The sequence below is a fragment of the Pocillopora damicornis genome, chromosome 5, assembly GCF_964200805.1.
Source record: "Pocillopora damicornis chromosome 5, jaPocDami1.2, whole genome shotgun sequence".
Taxonomy (NCBI): domain Eukaryota; kingdom Metazoa; phylum Cnidaria; class Anthozoa; order Scleractinia; family Pocilloporidae; genus Pocillopora; species Pocillopora damicornis.
The window spans coordinates 9642910-9663174 of record NC_142674.1 but is presented as its reverse complement, the minus strand read 5'-3'; the positions used below and the strand labels follow the sequence as shown (position 1 = coordinate 9663174).

Genomic DNA, 20265 nt, shown 5'->3' with positions numbered 1-20265 from the left:
AAGCTGTTAAATATCATCTGATTTTAACATGGCACAGGAGGGTGTGTGACTCTAATTTTCCTCAAAGAAGCATGTCTGTCAAGGCATGAAGTAAACATTGAATTAAATAAGTCCAGATTTTCATTGATGTCGTTTGTACTGTTGTTGCCTTTTGTTGAACATTGTAAAAAAAAAAATTTCTTGTTCCAGTGTTGGGAGGCCTGTGCCTCCCATAGGGCATAGCAGGCTCTAAAACATGCAGAAGAAATGAGTCGGACATGTTGTTGTAGTTTTTATTTTATCCTTACTGCAGATTCCCTAAAGCTCGTACATATTTAAATCATATAACTGATCTCAATTGTTTGGAGCTTAGAAATGAATGTTGAATTAGCGACTACATGTAGTGTAGATGAGGTCTAAGGGAAGTTTTAAAAAATCCTCAATGAATTTTTGTTAGTCAAGTTCCTTTTCATTTCTCATGAACTTGAAGTGTGGTTGAAAACGCTTCGCACAAGCATTCATACAGATCATGATCACAGACAGTTGGACAAGGAAGAACATTGATGTAGGTTACCTGGTTTGGTGCATTGGATATTATATGGTTGATCAGCCTACTTGATTATCACATGACGCAGGTAAGTACTTTAACATGCTGGTGAAGATTCTGAGAATCTAACATGTTCTTATACTGGACAACTATTGCTGAGTTAGGATAAAGCAGATCGATGTTGAAATTCCCCATGATTAGTAAAGCACCATCCCATTCAGTTATGCAGGCAAGGAGATTTTCAAATTGCTCCATCCATGTTTTGTAGTCAAGAATGCATTCTGATCGATAAATAGTGGCAAGTAATAATTTGCTGTGTTTAGTGTGACTGGGTATCTCTAACTACAAATGTTCAATTTGGGGTTCCTTATTTTCAATATCACTTCTTCTTTTATACTTGATGTGGTCTTTTATATAAACACCCACACCACCATGCTTTGTGTGTTCAAATGGGCAATACTCAGTTGGTTACCTTTGGACAGAAGAGCTTGCAAATGGACATCGGCATCAGTTGCTACATTACTCAAGTCATGAGCTTGTGCAATTGTAAGTTTATCATCCACAGAGAGTGAAATAAAATCATATTGACTGCATTTTGCAAGTGGGAACTCAGTGAATGAACATTTATATCAGGTTCTGACTGGCTCCATGATAGTCGGAATGAGGAAGGATACCACATCTACCATTTGTTAGAGCTGCTAGGTGTTCAAATCACCCTGGTCTAATTTCATGGGCTGTCTGTCTTCTATTGCACAAGGATTGTTTCATCAGTTGTGGGTTTTTAGTTCACTGTTATCGAACATCTTTATTGACGACTTTACTGCCAGACAATAAAAGAACTGCGTTCAAATCCTAAAAGGAAGTTACATTGTTATGAAATGCTCAGATAATAAAATATACGAGATGATTTGATATTTACCCAGTGAGTAGGCTTGGTCCACATCTGACAAATGACTTACATTAGTGTTATGACAACATTATAACGTATCTCATTAGCGGATAAATTAACTTAATGATCGATTATAGAATTTCTCGACAAAACAGTCATATCCAGACCTAGTAACAGTGTAGGTCTGGAAAGGGACAAGGGAGTTTTTTTTTTATATTTTATTTGTTTTTGGGTTTTTACAGTTTTTACAAGTACGCAAGATACATCACAGATTTCTACATGCATAAATTTACATCACACTACTCTATTACACAAAGAAAATACCACTGCACTGGACTACGAGAATAAAAGAAAAGAAAGAAAAGAAAGAAAAAAGACAAAAAAAAGAGGCATCGCGTATTGATATAAATAATAAATTAGTTCAGCTATTGTTCTATCAGTTGAAGGAGGGGTTTCCATTTGTTGTAATGGATCTCAAGTTTATTATTCTTTCAGGCTATAAAACGTTCTATTTGAAACGTACTCTTAATTCTTTCGAAAAAGGATTTAAAGGATAGAGAAGTCTTATTTAGCTTTGTGCGATAAATAAAATATTTACCTTCTAGTACAATATAATTAAGAAGGATTCCGTCATTGTCATGATTAGGCGCGTCAAAAAAACCAAAAAAAATTATATCTTTAATATCAGGAGACTTCAAAGTAATGCCGTGAGTTTAACATGACAGTGACTGCATCCCAGAAAGCATGCACTCTTGGACAATAAAATAACAAATGTTCTAAAGTCTCTAACTCCTTTTTGCAAAAATAACACAATGGGGAGTCTACTTTCTTAAATTTAAACAACATTACATTTGTGTATAAGATTCTATTTAGTATTTTATATTGAAACTCCCTTAGTTTGGTATGCAAAGTTGTTTTAAAAGGCAGTAAATAAATCTTCTCCCAATCAAGATGAAAAGTGTCTGTATTAAATGCTTTGTCGTATTTCTTCATTGCAGTTGGTATACTAGATATCTTAGAGACGAAAATCTGGTACAATGATTTTGAGTAAAGCTTCCGTAAAGTCTTCTGTTCACCATCAACCCACAGGGAGAAATTACTTAGATTTTGGTATTGTGTGTTTCCGTAGATAGAAGTCCTGTTTAGTTTCAATTCTCTACGCCATTCTTGTGGGAAAGCATTGAGGAGACGGAAAATTAGGAAGCGATCGACCGGTGAGAGAGATGAACGCCATGGCTCCTTATCCAATTTAAGCTCGCCATTTTCATCATAGAGGTTGCCAATTTTTGTTAATCCTGCGTCAAAAAGCTTTTTACTATAAACTGATCTGGAATCAATGCATATAAACGTGTTGTTCCATAAGACCTGATTTACTATATCTGAAAGCGAGGAAACAAGAGACAAGGGAGTTGCCTCTGTGCACCTTGGCTTTCTTTACTTAGATGTTTGACAATCTGCTGGCAGAGTAACGTTTTTCAGCTAAAGCTGAAGGTCTTCCCAGGCCTGAGGTGTTGATTTGCATGATTTGTTGTCTCCCTTTCTAACTTTTGAAGAAAGTGCACCCACATGTTTACACACTCCAGCTAGCCTGTTGAAGAAATTTTGAAAAACCTTTGAAAAGAAAGCAGATGCTTAGAGTTTTTAATATAGTCCAATGTATTTGTAATCATATGACTATGCATATCTTTATGGCCACCAACATATGTTTATATTAGCTGCAGCAAAAGAAATGCCTTCATATAAACAAAAGGTAGTGTCTGTTTGTATCAGCCATAAAATCCATTCCTTATTCCTCTGGATCAGCGAAATGCTCGACACTGTCTGGTGGTTTACGATGCAAAAATTGAGTTACCAAAATCCTTTATCTACGAGTTTACACAATATTCAATCCTTTAGTTTCTCTGTAAGTTCCTTCACAAATGACAGTCCAGTAACTGGTTCCCTAGCTGTATACAAGTGAAATATGAACAAAGCGTAAGAAAACACTTAGCACCGAGGTTTGACCTAAACTGGAATGAACCTTGGTAAAATCACGTGACCTGAAATGCTCAGACACATTGGTCCAATTACTCTGGATAACCAATTTCGAGAACTGGCCTTTACATTGTTCTTGGCCTCCCTGTGATCTAAATATGCCTCAGAAAACAAATCAAATTATTTTACGCAGAAGCATGTCACTGTGTTAATAGGAATGAAATGTTACAAACTGCAGGCTATAAACACTATTATCATGACATTAAATGCTTGTTCAGAGTCTTTGTAAATTCTTAATATATATGTAGCAGAAACACAGAGACCCTCGCTAAGAAAAAGTTGTTTTGCTTTTGAACTTTATATGAAATTTATGTACTTACCCAACCACACAAGAACATTCTCCTGCCAAATTTTATGTGATATAACTGCAAAGTCTATCAGTACATTTACAACTCACAACAGTCAACACATTTCAATGATATCCAGAGTAACATAAGTAGTAGTAAATTAACTATGCCTGCTGCCCATCAGGAAAAATCCCCCCATATAACAAAACATAATTTTTCTTGCATGCAGTTCTGCCAAGACCTCAAAGGAGAAAAATTTACCGAACCATAAATGCACCACAGACACCAACAGAATTGCCCTTAAAAAAGGAAACAAGAGATGAGCATGAAACAGCAGCAAGCCCAATCTAGAATGATTTCCCACAGCAAAATCCCACCAGTCTACATTTCTGTGGCAACTATCATTCTTGATGACCATGAAATCGTTAATTTGCTGTTATTCCACAAACCACTGCTGATACCCTGTCTGATCTGATCAGACAGGGTTGAATGGAGGTCAACCACCAAACGTGCGGCTCAAGGACTCCAGAGTGAACACTGCTGGGAGAAACACAAGCATCAAAAAGGAGGCAGCCAATCAAGCAACTTCTTGCAGGGGTCAGATCTCCCCCTGCCCCACCTGCTTAAGAATACGTAAATCCAGAGTTGAACTTGACAGTCATCAGAGGGCATGCTTCCCTCAGTAGGGACTTCCTTCCCACTGATCTTTGGACTATGAAGAATCTGCCATCACCATCACTTCAGATTAAAAAAGTTACCATGACAGAGACAAAGACGAATCACTTAACAAACTACTCAATAACACTTGAGGGTGTATACAGTTATACCACCATTGGGAGAATGATATCAAAAAGCCCCTTCTGAGATAGAGACATAACTAAGCTAACTGTGAGCATTAAACATGTGCAAATACCATTTGTGGGAAAATGACTTACATAGCCACCTATGGGTTAGGGATATAAGTTAGTTACCTGTGAGCTAAATACTTGCGTAAGACACCTTTGCGGTAGATACATGAGTAAGCCACCATGGGTTTTAAGCCATAAACACTCAATGAGCTGATTACCTTAAAATGCCTGTCTCAGTGCTGTGCAAAAAAATAGCAATTCATATTGCTTTAAAAAAAGCAACAGGTATTGAATACAGGAAAAGAAAATTCCTTGGGTTTAAGCATCCAACAAGGTGCTAAGAATGCAAGCATTTATTACAGAGGCCCTTGTTTGACATACAAACTGATCTCCTACCTGTGCCACATTCTGGGAAATCTTTCCACGTAAATATACACTGCTATGAGCCTAAATTTGAGTGGCTCACCATGGGACATTGAATGGTATGTTTTAGCTCTTACAGTTGCTGGAGATACAATTCTGGGAGACCGACTTAGTCCCTTACACATTTACATAAGTGTACACCATCAGGACACAAACAAGACCAAAAAACTGCACCACTTTATACTGAGATCATCAATCCCTTCTAGATTTACAAATCTAAAAATAGTTCCATGTTCTGATGATTTGGTTGGAGAACCACCCACGTATTTTTGCAGTCTTATTGTGCAAAAATGCATCAATGTCTTTGCAGCATGGTTCCAGAAATGGGAATTGTATTGATTGCATTTAGCTTTATTCTATAAGGCAAATTGATAGAAAAGAGTTCCCCCATTGATGAGATCCACTGGAAAATTTGAGGGTTAATTCCTTAGTTGTCCCTGTGTGTGAGCTTACTAAGGTAATCAGCAAGGTGGTTTTCCTCCCAGGGTAGCCAGAGGGGAAAAACTGCAATACTGTGCTTTTTAGACAAATAGGCAATGTCTTTTACTATACAACTGCTTCCCACTACAAATTATTCATGTGTTTTTCTCATTGTATGTGCCATAGTACCTTGAGTCCCTCCAAAGTATTATCATCAGATAGTAACATTGTGTACTGCTTTAAGCTCTTGCCAAGTGAAGCTCAGCACTTTCTCACCTTTTGTTCTTTTTCCTGGGAAACAATCTTGATTATGGAAAGCAAACTTGTTATTTTACAAGGCAACTGAAAGGGGATAGTAGGCAGTAGCAATTAGTAACCCTCGTTGATTATACTTGAAACAGGTTCAGTAGCCTCTATTTTCTCCTAAGAATGTAGGTGTTTTGAAATTACCCTTGAGCTTGGTCTGCTTGAACATAATCACTTTCAAGAAAAACCCCATTTTTCCTTAGTTAACTCTTCTCTCCAACCTACCTGTTCACACAACCCTCCACATTACAATACCCTCATTCTGTAATATCACTTTCATACAGTCTAAGTTCATGTTAAAATTATTTGACTTATTTCTTTCTGTCTGTGCAATAGCTAGGAGAGGTCATTCTCTTCACCCTCAAATGATTTCCCATAATAAAATCCAACCAGAATATACCCTCTGTGAACACTGGAATCGTTGAGATGGTGCTATCTTATAAACTGAGGCAAAGTGACATTGACAGTGATCGAAACAGTGATAATGAAATTACTTTGACACTGACAGTAACACAAAAAGTAATGGAGATAGGGAGGACAGTGATAATGACCATGACAGTGACAATAACAGTAACTTTCACTGTGACAGAGACAGAAAAGTGACAGTGTTTGTAACAATGACTAAGACAGTGACATGTAAATTGCCATTGACACTGAATGTGCCAGTAATGGTGATACTGACCATAACAGTGATTTTAACAGAGACTGTAAGTGACTGGCGAAAATAATGAAAATACATTGAGAGAGACAATGAATGAGATTGTGGCCGAGACAGTGACAGTGAACTAGACTGACACTGACGTTCAAATTGACATTCAGGGACAAGAGGAGTGTTAGTGACAGAGATAAAGACTGAGGTGAAAGTGAAAATGATCGTGACAATAACAGATACAGTGATAGTGATAGAGTCAGAGACAGTGACTGTGACAATGTGAGAGAACAGTGACAGTCACCGACGGTCGTAATGAAGTGACATTGAAATTAACAGTGAGAGTAACAGTGAAAGTGATCTTGACCATGACAGGACAGTCATTTTAATGGTGACAGTGAGAGCAAGAAGGAGTTAGAGACAGTAACAATGAGAAAGACTGACAGCAAATTTTCAGTGGTAGACAGTCACAGAAAGTTGATAGTGAGAGGGAGAATGACAAATGATGGAAACAATGATCATACAAACAATGGCAGTGTCAGTGAGAAAGACAGAAGGAAGACTGACAATGACAAACTGAGAGTGACAGTGGCCATAATACTGATTGTGACACTGACAGAACAGTGGCACTGACAGAACAGTGGCAGTGACAGTGGTCATGAGATTGTCAGTGTCAGAGACCAAGACAGTCACACTGACACAGAATTACAGTGAAAGAGATTGAAAGACTGCCAGCAAAAGTGACAGACAGTCACAAAGAGGTAACAGTCACAATGATGAAGTTACAATGACACAGCAGTGAAAGTGATAGTGACAGACAGTGCCAGAGACAATATTAGTGACGGTATTAGTGACACTTTCAGAGACAGTGAAAGAGGCTATGATATTGACATAAAAAATTTCAAGGAGGAAGACAGTGACAGTGGGTGTGACAATTGCAGGGAGAAAGACAGTAATAGAGACTGATAATGGTAGTGATGGCGTGAGCCAGATTCATTGTCAGAGACAGTGAACATGACTTGTTAGCCAAAAAGTAAGTGAACAATGACACTGAGTTGACAGTAACAGACATAGCGACAGTCAAACACAGAAACAATGAGAGTGACAGAAACATTGACAGGGACTGTGACAGTCACAAAGATGTAACAGTCATAAGAAAGTTACAAGCTGATAGTGACTGACAATGGCAGACAGTCACAAAATGCGAATGACACTGACGTTCACAGTAACAGAGAAAGTGACATTAACAGAGAAAGTGATAAAGAAGTGAAGTGAAAGTGATACAGACAATTACTGAAACAAAACCAGTGACAGAGCAAGTAGTGGTTAGACAGAGACAGAATGAGTGTCGGGAGAGTGTCAATGACGGAGACAATGAATGTGACAATGCCTGTGAAACTGTTAGTGATAGTTACAGAGGGTATCCGGACAACTCGCCCCATGGAAAATTAGCCCCAGACGATTAGCCCCCAGTCTCTGGACTATCAGCCCCCAGTACCTGGACTATTAGCCCCCAACCCACTAACCTTGAAATAAACAACGTTCTTTCAAAGCCACGCACAATGTGCGAACTTTTACTAATTGGTGTTTCATTGTTTATTTCAAACCCACGCGCAATGTGCGAACTTATGCAAATTTGACGTGAGACATTTCATTCATCCCAATTCAGGGCTCATTGTTTTCTTTAATTGACGATTCCTCCAATCAAATTGCGTGTTTCGTTTGAAGTCAAAATCTTGATCCTAGGGATGTGTATAAAAGGGATCATTCAAGTGTGGACACTCGTATTAGCTTATTCAGCAACAAAAAACCGCGATCTTCAATACGATGTCTTCCAGCTATCTGACCATGTGTATCTCCTGTAAAGAACAAGTTCGACCTCGTCAAGATTGAATAGCCGTGCCCGTTAACGTTTAGTTCAGGAATCTCTTCATTCGTGTTAGTTCAGGAATCTCTTCATTCGTGTTAGTTCAGGAATCTTTTCGTTCGTTTTAAATTAGAAATCTTTTCATCCAATAGAACTTTCAAGCAATAATTGATTTCTTGGTTTCTATAATCGCTTACAAATTTCTTTAACGGAATTATGAACATTGTGCATTTTCTAGTCGATTAATAACCGAATGTTTTATCGTGTGTTTCAGATACGAGGGCGCCGTCACCTGGTGTTTGCTTCAGATAAACAGCTGGAACTGCTCCAACAGTCTAAGACATGGTACATAGACGGAACTTTTAAACTTTGCCGCCAGCCGTTTACTCAGCTCCTGACCCTTAACGCCTTTGTAAAGAACGACGATCACGTGAAGCAGGTGATACATTTTATCTTTGCACTTATTATGTTACTGTAGCTTTTGGCGTCCCTTTGAAATAGCGGTACGCCCTTGTACTTTTTAAGTATATGGGCGTACAGCTCTGTGTTAGATAAGTCTTTGTCAACTAAAAAACCATGTCTATGTTTATGTCTATGTCAGGTGCCTCTGGTTTTCGTCATAATGTCAGGCAAAAAACGGCGAGATTACAAGGCGGTCCTCGATGCTGTAATATCCATCCTCCCTTCTCCACCGAGAGTCACCAAGGTTATGCTGGACTTCGAAAAAGCTGTTTGGAGCGCACTCCGACAAACCCTCATAGGCGTTCAGCTTAAAGGGTGTTGATTCCACTGGACACAAGCCCTATGACGAAAGGTACAATCTCAAACTGTTAAATCACTGATTGGTCAAACTAAAATCGGCAATGATTCACTTTATTCTAGCTATAGTTAAAAGTGTTAAAAGGGTTCACTTCTAAATTTCGTAACGATTTCGTATTCACTAGTATAACGGTAACAAAATGACGGTATTCAACGAAATGACAGTTGTGAAAGTTATTTATACAGACTTAACTCTAAATAATTTCTCGGGCTTTCGAATTTTCTGAAATCTGGGACCACAGGTCAGTTAAGCAAATACAAATTCGCGCAATGTTCAAAACGAAACTAGTTTAACATCTAGCTAACAAAATATTAAATTTCGCTTTTCTTTTATAGGTACAAGGGCTTTGACTCCAGGATGCCTACAGAAATGACCGCGGCACCCACCAGCTAATAAAGCAACTGATGGCTTTATCGTACCTCCCTGCTGACAAGATCGAACGCAGATTCCGTCGACTCCAGCAGCAAGCAACTGTCAGACCCTTGCAGGATTTCTGTAGCTACATCGAAGAGAACTGGATAACCAGTCAGACCTTCCCGCCACAGACGTGGAGCGTATTCCTGGAAGCGGTCAGGACCAATAACGACTTAGAGGGTTGGCACAATGGCTTGAACCGGCGCGCTAAAGGACGATCTCAGCTTCCGTTGTACATCCTAATCCAGGTGCTTCACCGGGAAGCTGCACTGGTCAGCATGCAAATCCGTCTGGTTTCAGACAAAAAGCTGAAGAGGCATCAGCGCTCGACCTACAGGACCTTACTGAGAAGACTCTTTGACCTCTGGAGTGAATTCGAAAATGGCAATAGGAATTCAAAGGAGCTTCTGGAGGCATGCGCTCACCTCGTACAACCCATGTAATTTAAACTGAGTAAATGTTAATAAAGATAGATATTCACAAAAAAAAAACGGCTCCTTTAGGAGCCACAAACTCATAAAAGTCAATGACCAACAGATGAACGTAACTTCTCCTTTACATAAACTAAGACTGGGGGCTAATCGTCCAGGGACTGGGGGCTAATCGTCCAAAGACTGGGGGCTAATCGTCCAGAGACTGGGGGCTAATTGTCCATGGGGCGAGTTGTCTGACATTCTTACAGAGACAAGTACAGTGACATGATAGATATAGTTAAAGTTTCAGAGACACTGAAAGTAGGAGAGACTGACCTTGTTAGAGTCAAAGACAATCACAGAGACAGTCAGGAAGTGACAGTTCCACTGACATTACAGTGAAACTGAAAGTGACAGATTTTGGAAGTGATACAGACAATGGCAGTGAATATGACTGAAAGAGACAGTGGCATTGATAAAAGTTAAGTGACTTAGAAATGGTGAAAGTGACAGAAACAGTGATAGCAAAAGTGGCACGGTCAGAGGCAGTGACAGAGACATAGAGAGATAGTGGCGATGACAGTGACAGTTACAAAAAAATGACACTCACAATAAAATGACAGTGACAGAGACCGGTGTAGTCACAGAGACTGGCAGTGAACGTATTAATGACACAGTAAAGGTGATAGGGACAACTCAACGATGAACAGGTAAAACGGAACATTTTTAGAAATTTTAGAATTAGACTTAAGTTTTGATATCAAGTCAGGGGAAAAAAGGACAAAGGTATCGTTCAGATCAATGTAATTTGTGTAGGTAATCACATGATATCGAGAGCAATTTGGAATAAATAAGCACGAGTAAATTTTTTCAGACTAACAAAATTACACGAGCCCGTAGGGCGAGTGTAATTTGTGGTTTTTGACAAAATTTACTCGTGCTTATTTATTCCAAATTGCACGAGAAAAACCATGTGACTACGTATTAATAATGTACATGAAAAAATACGAGATAGCTTATCATAATTATGCAGAAGCAAAGCACTTGCATAAAGTGCAAAAATAATTTATTCAAACCCTGCAAGTGACATTTTGTGTTCAGTCAAAACAACCGCGTACGATCAAAACAAGAATATACAATGATATTTTCACATCTTTGAGGCACAAAAAAGTTTAAAGTCCGGCTAAACAGTTCAAGGAATTGTTCAGTCTGTGTCCGAATCACTTTCAATAAAATGGAATCGTCGTTTGCGAGGGTTAACCATATTTGTTCTTAATTTCGGCGTAGAATCGCTCGAGCAAAGTGTTAAGCTGAGTCGGCTCGTAGCTTTCGATTTCCTTGGCAATTCCCTTCTCTAAACACCACTTTTTCCAAACTGGCAACCAAAAAGCAATACTTTTTACAGTGTTTTCGTTGTTAGAGCTGTTTTTCAGCTGCTGTATTGTTGTTATCGTGGCGAAAGAAAACCCACTTAAAACGCCGGCCATTGTTTCGCTCGCAAAATTTCAGCGTATCCAAATGTTGCGATATCCAAGGCTCGCATTTGATTTGCTATCTGTGAGTTTCTTTGATCATTGACCAATCAGAATGTCTGGTTTGTTACTTTGCACTGAATTAAACCCCTTCTTCATTGAATTACACGAAAACTGCATTTATCTTAACCAATAAGAACTGAGTAATTTTTTCATGTATCTTATTAACTCAGAAAAAGATAAGTCTAGTTTCCTTTTTGGGCGTTCTTTGCACATAGGGTATTTGTAAATATACGAAGGGGTCACACAAGACCAAAAGAGTCGCTGCGCTTCGGCGTAAGGTCATTCCCTCCTATCGGTATCGAAAAAAACCTGCCTTTAACGAAATACTCTCTGACAATATAACAGATCCAGACACTCCCAGAATCGTTTGATGCATTCTAGCGTCCCGCTACAATTCAGTTGTAAAGTCAGGGTAGACTACTCTACTAGCTGTGTCTTTTAACACTTTAAAACGTTGCTCTTGTTTACAAGAAATTCTAAGACAACTTTTGAACGCAAGGTACCGTCTGAGAAAGCATTTTTGATTTCTCAATCCTTCACAAAGATCAGAGAGTTAAAACGTGTGAAGTAGTCAATGTTTGTTTCATTCCTTTCATCTCTTAGTTCTCCTAGACAATTTTTTCGGTTTCAAAATTATAGCGAAGTGTTGTACATCAAAAACACTTACGGTAAGAGGATACAAGCTCTTTTAACCTGGAGATTACCACTGTAAATTGCATTTAGTTGAGAGCGTAGGAATTTAGTGAGTGCATTGCGCCTTGCCATTGGAAATTGAATGAAGACAAAATCAGACAATTTACGAAATACGTCTGTAAGACGGCGGCTAAGCGTCAGTGTTGTCCGCTCGAAGAACCACTCAGATTGTTATCATGCCCCCTTGGAAAGAACTCAACACTCTACATCCTTAGCATATCGAGCATATCTGTACACGCGTCTATCAATGGCAAAGAGAAGAAGAAGAAAGAAGAGAAAATCAGGAGATGATATCAAGGAGACATCATCAGCTGTTATCGTTAAACGCTTCCAGCAGACTGAGGTAAAGGAAAGTTATGTGCCTTTCTATTAATATGTACTCTTATTTTTCCGCTGTAAGGAAGAAAAAATTCCAGCTAAATAACAATTATAATTACTAATCTTTATGCTTTTTGAACAGGTTATTAGTGTCATGTCCTCTAAGAGAAAGAGGAGCAGGGCTACAAGGAATAAAACAGGTTAAGTCACTCTTAGGGGTTAAAGGGTTTAGAATGTAAGAAGCTCGGGTCAGAGTGTTAAAGACTCTTAGTGACAGCTGGTTTTTGGCTGTAATGTCGCAATCAGATTGACCAATTTGCCGTTGCACAGACAACGCTGCTCGCGTCATCGTGTCATGCAATGGTCACGCACTGAAAGGAGTGTTTTATTTGACCACGATATCGTGGTAAAAAAAAATCGACAGAGGTTTAGTAGTGTCTCTACTCAACCACCGTCGATTTAGTAATTCGAGTATCTTCTGCTCATCACAAACAAAGATGGTTAAATCTTCTAAACCTGTTCTGTATGAAAGGGTTATGCTATTCTGGTTTCAGGAATCCTTTCGATCTTTTCTTTTGCTTCAAGCCTCTTTTGCAATAAGAATTGCAAATTTTAATACGTTGTGTTTAATCTTATGTAGTGTAAATAAGGTGAGGACGGATGTTGTTAGAAAATTTGATGAAACTGTTAACTTGTTGATAGAGTTGATAAGTAAATATGAAAAACCATAGGGGTAACGAACGCGAAATATACCAAAGGTACTCTAGGAATTTGCCATCTGCATAATTTCCATATGGTTCCCGCCTGCGGTATTGGCCAAGTTCTTTCTTTGCGTTTTATGGACCGAGATAAAGTCAATTCTATAGAAACGCCGAAAAGTAATGAGGTGAACATCCAGCCATCTTAACCGATTAATCATGTTCAATAAGAGATTTATTATATATGAAAAAATTTCGCTTAAATAAGAATCAAGAATAACTTGTATATTTCGAGAACTTTATAGTTGAATTTTTTCTACTTTCCGCTTTTTTTAAAACAAGAAAATCGTGAAATCGTTTATGTTTACTCTACTTCAGTCTTCTACCGCTTTTTGCGACTCCACAGCCGACGTTGTCCAAAAATTAAAAATTACTTTAAAGTCTGTTCCCCCGCAATTTTTTCCAGCGGGATCTGAGCATGCAATCTCGAGTTGGCAAGATGGGCCCCTCTTACCAGTTCGGGTTGCCAATCAGAACAGATGATTCGTTTCCTCTTGCCCACGGGCGCTGCCAGCCATGTAGTAAGAGAGTACGCCGCCAATATTTCGCCATATTGGCGTCTTGAAATCGCATTTAGTCAAATTGTATTACGATCCATCCTTTGCGAGGATAAATAAAACTGTAAACAAATCAGTGAGTGTTTGATCAACATTCTAAGTCCTTCTTTCTGCCTGACATATCCACGTCAATAGTACTCCGAGTATTAAATTTTTTTGGCGGGTGTTTGAAAGATTCGTGGAGAAAATGGAACAACCTGGAAACAAATAATTCACCAGTGAGGTATATTTCTCTCTGTCGTCAGCGGATCATATTCTTGACACGTCACGTACAATGTCATTTCATTTTCTAATTTTCTTTTAATTCCTGTCTCTAATTATATTTACCCAATTGGTCAGTTGACCGGGCGGAAGGTATTTTATCGCTGACACTGTCTATTACGCAACCCGCACTTTTTGAACACTCTGGAGAAGCCTGTTCGTTAGGTTGTATGGAAGCCTTCCTTTTCAGATCAAGAACTTTGAAGACAGCTTTTCTAATACCTTTGTTCCTCCAACAGTAAATTGCAGGGTTAAAAGAGGAATTTAGAAACACCAGCGCGTCAGACCAAAGATAAACCGTTTTTAACTCGACAGTGTAGCCAACAATAGTGTAGGTTATCATTATTATCAAGGTTGGCAAGTAGCAAGCGAAGAAGATTGAAGTCACCCAAGCTACATTTCTTGCGTGTCCCGCCTCGCGTGCTTGTCTTTGCCAACTTCCTAGATTGCTTGGATGGCTAACCGCGATTTGCTTTCTATGGCGTTGAACAACGCGATGAATTCGGACTGAAATGACGAGAAATGTTATCAAACTAATGACGATAATAGTACAACCGACTGCGTAGAAGGCGATACTGCTGAACCCGTAGAAACGCGAAGAAACTAATAAGAGCGACAGTAGCCAAATGAAGAAAGAAATTATTATGACGCTCCGCGAAGTAACCAATGTTTTGTATCTTAGAGGGGCGAAGATAGCAATATGTCTTTCACAGTTCAAAGCTGTTAATGTCAGGAAAGATACTCCAGCACAAAGCCAAGCGCATGTCGAAAACAATGCATGCGCAACACATGAATACTTTCCTAGTATTTCTCCTGTTTTGTAAATAATAAAAAGAGGTTGTACCATGGCCCCAACCAATAAATCAGATAAAACCAGGTTTCCAAGGAAAAGGTTTGAACAAGTTTGTAAGGCCGTTGTTCGGAGTACAACTGTTAAAATGATGCTGTTTCCGACGGTGGCGAACACCAATGCTATACCATTTATGATGCTTGTAATCACAGTAGAGATGTACAAGGGTTTATGGCTGGCATGGAGCAAGATCACTTCTAGAAAAAAGCAGTTGAAGTTTTCTGAAGGATGTGTTCGATTTGACGTACCCATCAATGTACATCGATGAAATGAAGCTTTTAGATTCAAATCAGAACGTAATATTAGTGTCGCTTCTACCGCTTATTGGTCTTTGATAAGTTATTCAATCACAATATCGTATGCTATATTGATGTGCTTTCCATCCGGCAAATTGTCACTGACGCCGAAACTGAAATCACGAAAATCGTCCAAATTAGCATTTGACGAGTGACGTATAGCTCTGACACGTCAGAGGCCAATATAGGAACAAGTAACAAGTTTCAGGAAAACAGTTAATGGTAATTTCTAAGGTCCACCGTGTTCAGCGGATCTATTCAGTTGTAACAGTCGAAATAGATATAAACATAAGTCTGATTACACGACGAGAGAGTTATTCGCACTATTTTTGCGTTTTCTTTCTAATGTTAAGTCATATATGCAATATTAAAATTGTAATAACTTTGTCAAAGGAAAATAAAATTTTTTGATATACAAGCTCGATGAATAAATCTAACTAATTCACAAAACTGTGAGTTAGTAGCCGGCTTAATAATTTTCTCTTCATGATTCTCAGCAAAACATTTCTAACTTTCATACGGACTCTAGCACGCACTTACTACAATTGATTTTCAATTGTCATTCGCTTGTTCTAGTAGGTTGTTATTCAAACATCTCGTCGTATTATCTTCCATCGAGCAATTTAACATTTTCACACATTTCCTTTATTAAAGATGTTGGCCACCTTTGCGTTCAACAGAATTACATATAACTTCTTTTTAAGAGACGAACAATTGTTTATCGATACTTTTGCGAAATTGAAATACAAGAGGGTTCGTTTTGTTTATATGAGCATTGTTATTCATATTCACTGCTATTTAAATATTCGTGCATCTTGGGTTGAATAAGTGTTTCTTTGATGAACACAATACAGTAATCAGGACTTAATTAGCAATTTGTCAGTATCACACACACGAACGGCTTTGTTCGGAAAGCCTGGAATTTTTGGTTCATAGAGGGAGTTGGATGACGCACAATATCTCGTTGGAGAACACAACTTAATCGTGCGCTAGTGCGTTACATATTATTCCAAGCGGGGTCTTTTTTGCCGTTTTTGAGCCATTTTAGCGCATAAGGAAAGACTACCGAAGGATTTAAAGGAAGACTGTCGAGGCAGCAGCATCGAGAAACTATGAAAACATAAATGAGGAGAACCTGATTGTAATGTATCCCAGGTGTTCAGAAGTTTGTGGATGACAAAGAGTCGACTTGCTCCCTCTATTTCTTGTAAACGATCATCTTCTGGTTAGTTATGATCGAATACGGCAAATGTTCTTAAAATAGTGAGGCTATGTTTTAAATCTCGGTACAAGAAAGCTCACGGTTTTGAAATTACGATTGATGACATCTCTTACGACTAAGTGTAATCCGTAACAAGATTAACCAGGAAAGTAGGTGAAGGGAGTTGGCTTCTAGTAGAAGGTTCATAGCTTCGGAAATCAATCAATCAATCAATCAATCAATCAATCAATCCTTTATTTAAACACGTGACACCCAGGAGTACAGAAGTTCTCGTTAAAACGTGTACGTGTATGTACAATTAGAAATAAAGCATAATTTCTGTGAGAATACAAATAATAAGTAAATCTATTAAAAAATTAAAAACAGGATCGAAAATCATGGACAAGAGCTATCAATTAGAAGTTACATTATTAACAAAATTAACAATAACGATATTTACAATCACTACCATTAAGCCATGTGGGCTTTAAGAGAACGCTTAAATGAAGCAATATCTTGAGATTCTCTGAGTCTAGGGGGTAGCGCATTCCAAAGTTTACTAGCTAAAAATGAAAAAGACCGATGTAAAAACTCAAGATTAAAAGGAGGTAAATCTAGCCTTGTACTGAGCCCGCGTAAACTATACGGTACATTTCTAAAATGAAAAAAATCACTTATATAAGGAGCCCCCTTATCATACAAGCACTTATATAACATAACCAACGATTGGAATTGCCCACGATTCTCCAAAGACTTAATGTCGGCCAACTTGAGGAGGAAGTCGTATGACACAGACTTCGAGAAGCCTAATATAGTTCTTAATATAAAGTAATTAGTTGTCTCTATTTTTGTAGTCTCCGCGTTACCTACTCCCAGTAAAAGGGGACTGCAGTACTCAAGATGAGGGAGGACATAGGCCTTATATAAACGAACTAACACGTCCTTTGAAATAAACTTACGTATTCTCCGCAAAGCCGAAGCCTTTGCGCATCCCTTATTCAGCTGCTGCTTTATGTGCGCTTTAAATGTTAATTTGCTATCTAGGACCACCCCAAGGATTTTGAGTGTGTCCTTTGTATGGACATTAGAATCATTAAGATGGAAATCATACTGGTATGAAGACGGGCCAATAGCGATAGCTTGCGTTTTGGCGGCATTAATCTGTAAAAAATTCATTGAGAACCATCTCGATAGAACGCTCAGATCAGAGTTAATTATATACTGCAATACTGTTGGTGAGACATCAGAGGCGTAATGAGTAGTGTCGTCAGCATATGGCCTCAAGGACGTACTAGTAATAAAATAATTAAGATCATTAACATACAAATTAAATAGGAGAGGACCCAACAGGGACCCCTGTGGTACACCAGTTTTAACGGTTCTCCACGAAGAATATACACCGTCTAGTTTGACTCTCTGTCTTCGTCCAGTAAGGTAAGCGGTCATAGTTTCCAGCGCATCATGCGTAAAACCATATGCCTTTAATTTAGCTAGGAGAAGCGGGTGACAAACAGAGTCAAAAGCTTTACTTAGGTCGATAGCCACCGCTGCAACAGCTTCTCTTCTGTCAAGACAGGCTCTCCAATCTTCAGTCAATTTCAATAAGGCCGTGCAACACGAGTGACCCTTGAGAAAGCCAGACAGGTTCGGTGAGAGTCGCCAATGAAAGGCTTCATAGATTTGATCGAACAATACCTTCTCATATAATTTCGATAAGGAAGTCAGAACAGAGACTGGACGATAGCAGGTCTTATCCGTCATACTTTCCTTCTTGAAAACAGGAACAACGTCGCTGCTTTTCCAAACTATTGGCCATTGACGGTTGGTGATAAAATAATTGATTAAACGGGTAACCGGCTCGGCAATAACAGGTGAGGATAAACGAAGTAGCCTCTGAGATATCTTATCGCACCCAACAGCCTTGCGAGGGTCAAGAGAATCCAAAATTTTCCCTATGTAGCCAACATCAACTGGGACGAGGTCAAAAACATCATCACAAGTTTTCTCAGCAATGACTTTAACGCTAGGATGATCAACAAACTCAACCATTTCCTTACTGTCACCATCACTCCTGGACACCTCGCAAAAGTAGTTGTTAAACATTTCAGCCACCATTAATGAATCGGTAATTACACGCTCATTCTCAATCAGAATTATCTTTGATTGCTTCTTTTCATTGCTTGGCAACAAAGGTCTTAACTTATTCCAAAACTCACCATGATGTTTAGTGTTTGACGATGCCTCCATGCAGAACGCCTTCAACCCTTTTCGTTTCAGGGATGTGACCTTGTTTCTCTGTTTCTTGAATTCCTCCCAAGAGGTTGTTGTTGGGCTCTTTGCATGTTTCTTAAACAGTCGATTACGACGCGAGATTTCGCGTTGAATTAATGGAGTTATCCATGGCAAATGATCACCTCTGACCCGTTTTTTCTTTATTGGTGCGTGTTTGTCCAACACTTCAGTGTACAATTGAGCCCAATGGTGCCATAGATCATCAACGTCGTCATAAATGTAAGCGGAACTCCAGGGAATAGTTTTTAGGTCATTTAAAAATTTTTCTAAGTCAAATTGTCGCATACTTCTGTATTCAATTTCACGTGCCTTAGCCCTAGGTAATTTATTCTTTCGCACCGCATAGATAAGATCGTGATCACTGAGACCCATATGCAAATTACCACAAGTTGCATATCGTTCCGGATGGCTAGCGAGAATGACATCGAGTAAAGACTTTGTTTTTTCAGTCACCCTTGTCGGTTCACTAATTTGGTTTTGCAAACAGAACCTATCACAAAGGTCCATGAGTGAGTTATCCTCAGCAACAACACCGTGCTCCCCAACAAGCAAGTCGATATTAAAATCACCAATCAATAATATTTCCTGACGGCTTGTATACATAAGTTCAATAGCTGATGTAAGCGACGACAAGAAATCAGTAATTTTACAGAATTTAGGTGATCTGTAGCACGCACACACAATAAAGCGAGCCTTTTTAGAATCCATGACATCAAGACATAATGATTCGACTGATTCGGGCTCCAGATTACGTCGTCGACAGACAGGAATATCTTCCCGTACAAAAGCTATCAAGCCACCAGCTCCTTTCTTGCGATCACGTCGAATAGTGCGATATCCCGGTTGTTGGAGAAAACTATCTGAGGTTGTACCATCGAGTTTTGTCTCCGAAATAAAGAAAATGTCAAATAGGCACTTGTTAAGAATATTCTTGACCTCGTCAAGCTTATTTTGTAAAGAGTTGATGTTCAAATGACCTATTTTCAGATTGGATTTGTAGTAACCATTGACGTTCCTAAAAAACCAGTCAACAGAGTCTCCTGAATGTTCCTCCGCAATCTCAAAGACCTCGCCAGTGGAGCTTGAATCGCATACCGCCGAAGGTGAGAGATCATCAAAGAAGCTGTCAGAAAACTGAGGCATCGTACAAGAAAAGCAATACCAGATCCCTTCTCTCCGATAGCAGGACAGCTCGTTCTTGCTCATTTTCGTACATTTGATGTGGAATACTGCCGGGCAAGACGAGCAGCGGAAATGTCGTGTTAATCTTATCAGTGCCAGCATAAGGACTAAATAACTTATTCATTCGTACTGCCCATGTCCTGTCCACTAGTTTTTGCTCACGATTTGCTCCGTTCTTGAACGAGCTGCACGTAACACACTCATTTGTCTTCAGTTTTGTACATTGTTCTCCATAGAATCTATCGGTTATGAAAGATATATAGTGGTAATTGAACTGAGTGGATTTAATTTTAGTCTGAAATCGTATGCGTGATTTCAAAATCAAACGAATGCTGCCCACTAGTTTGATTTGAAATCACAAGTCACAAGACCCGAAGGTCAATTACCACTTTATCAAATTCATTTTGAATTCGCAAAACTCAGTCG

At 38.9% G+C, this 20265-nt stretch overlaps 3 protein-coding genes and 1 long non-coding RNA gene across 8 annotated transcripts; 2 read left to right on the top strand and 2 right to left on the bottom strand.

Annotated features, from left to right (window-relative positions):
• Positions 1 to 228: 228 nt before the first annotated feature.
• Positions 229 to 5561, top strand: LOC149045069 (uncharacterized). Of its 5 annotated transcripts, XR_016186464.1 has the most exons (3): positions 235 to 614; positions 991 to 1072; positions 1658 to 2363. It is a non-coding gene; the product is annotated as an uncharacterized LOC149045069 (long non-coding RNA). The 5 variants fall into 5 exon arrangements; XR_016186467.1 differs by lacking the exon at positions 991 to 1072 and having other exon boundaries at positions 229 to 614; positions 1160 to 2363; XR_016186468.1 differs by lacking the exons at positions 991 to 1072; positions 1658 to 2363 and adding an exon at positions 3966 to 5561.
• Positions 5562 to 8850: 3289 nt separating this feature from the next.
• LOC149045068 (uncharacterized) lies at positions 8851 to 10159 on the top strand. The gene is made up of 2 exons (XM_089206636.1): positions 8851 to 9063; positions 9405 to 10159. Exon 2 carries the CDS (start codon positions 9474 to 9476, stop codon positions 9924 to 9926), a length of 453 nt encoding a protein of 150 aa, XP_089062762.1. The 5' UTR covers positions 8851 to 9063; positions 9405 to 9473; the 3' UTR covers positions 9927 to 10159.
• Positions 10160 to 13031: 2872 nt separating this feature from the next.
• LOC113665630 (beta-4C adrenergic receptor-like) lies at positions 13032 to 15239 on the bottom strand. The gene has a single exon (XM_027181349.2). The coding sequence runs from the start codon at positions 15118 to 15120 to the stop codon at positions 14071 to 14073; it is 1050 nt and encodes a 349-aa protein (XP_027037150.2). The 5' UTR covers positions 15121 to 15239; the 3' UTR covers positions 13032 to 14070.
• A 1597-nt stretch (positions 15240 to 16836) lies between these two features.
• Positions 16837 to 19897, bottom strand: LOC149045067 (uncharacterized). Its single transcript, XM_089205836.1, has 2 exons — positions 17325 to 19897; positions 16837 to 16928 (listed from the first exon to the last, which is right to left on the bottom strand). Exons 1-2 carry the CDS (start codon positions 19861 to 19863, stop codon positions 16837 to 16839), a joined length of 2631 nt encoding a protein of 876 aa, XP_089061962.1. The 5' UTR covers positions 19864 to 19897.
• Positions 19898 to 20265: the final 368 nt, after the last annotated feature.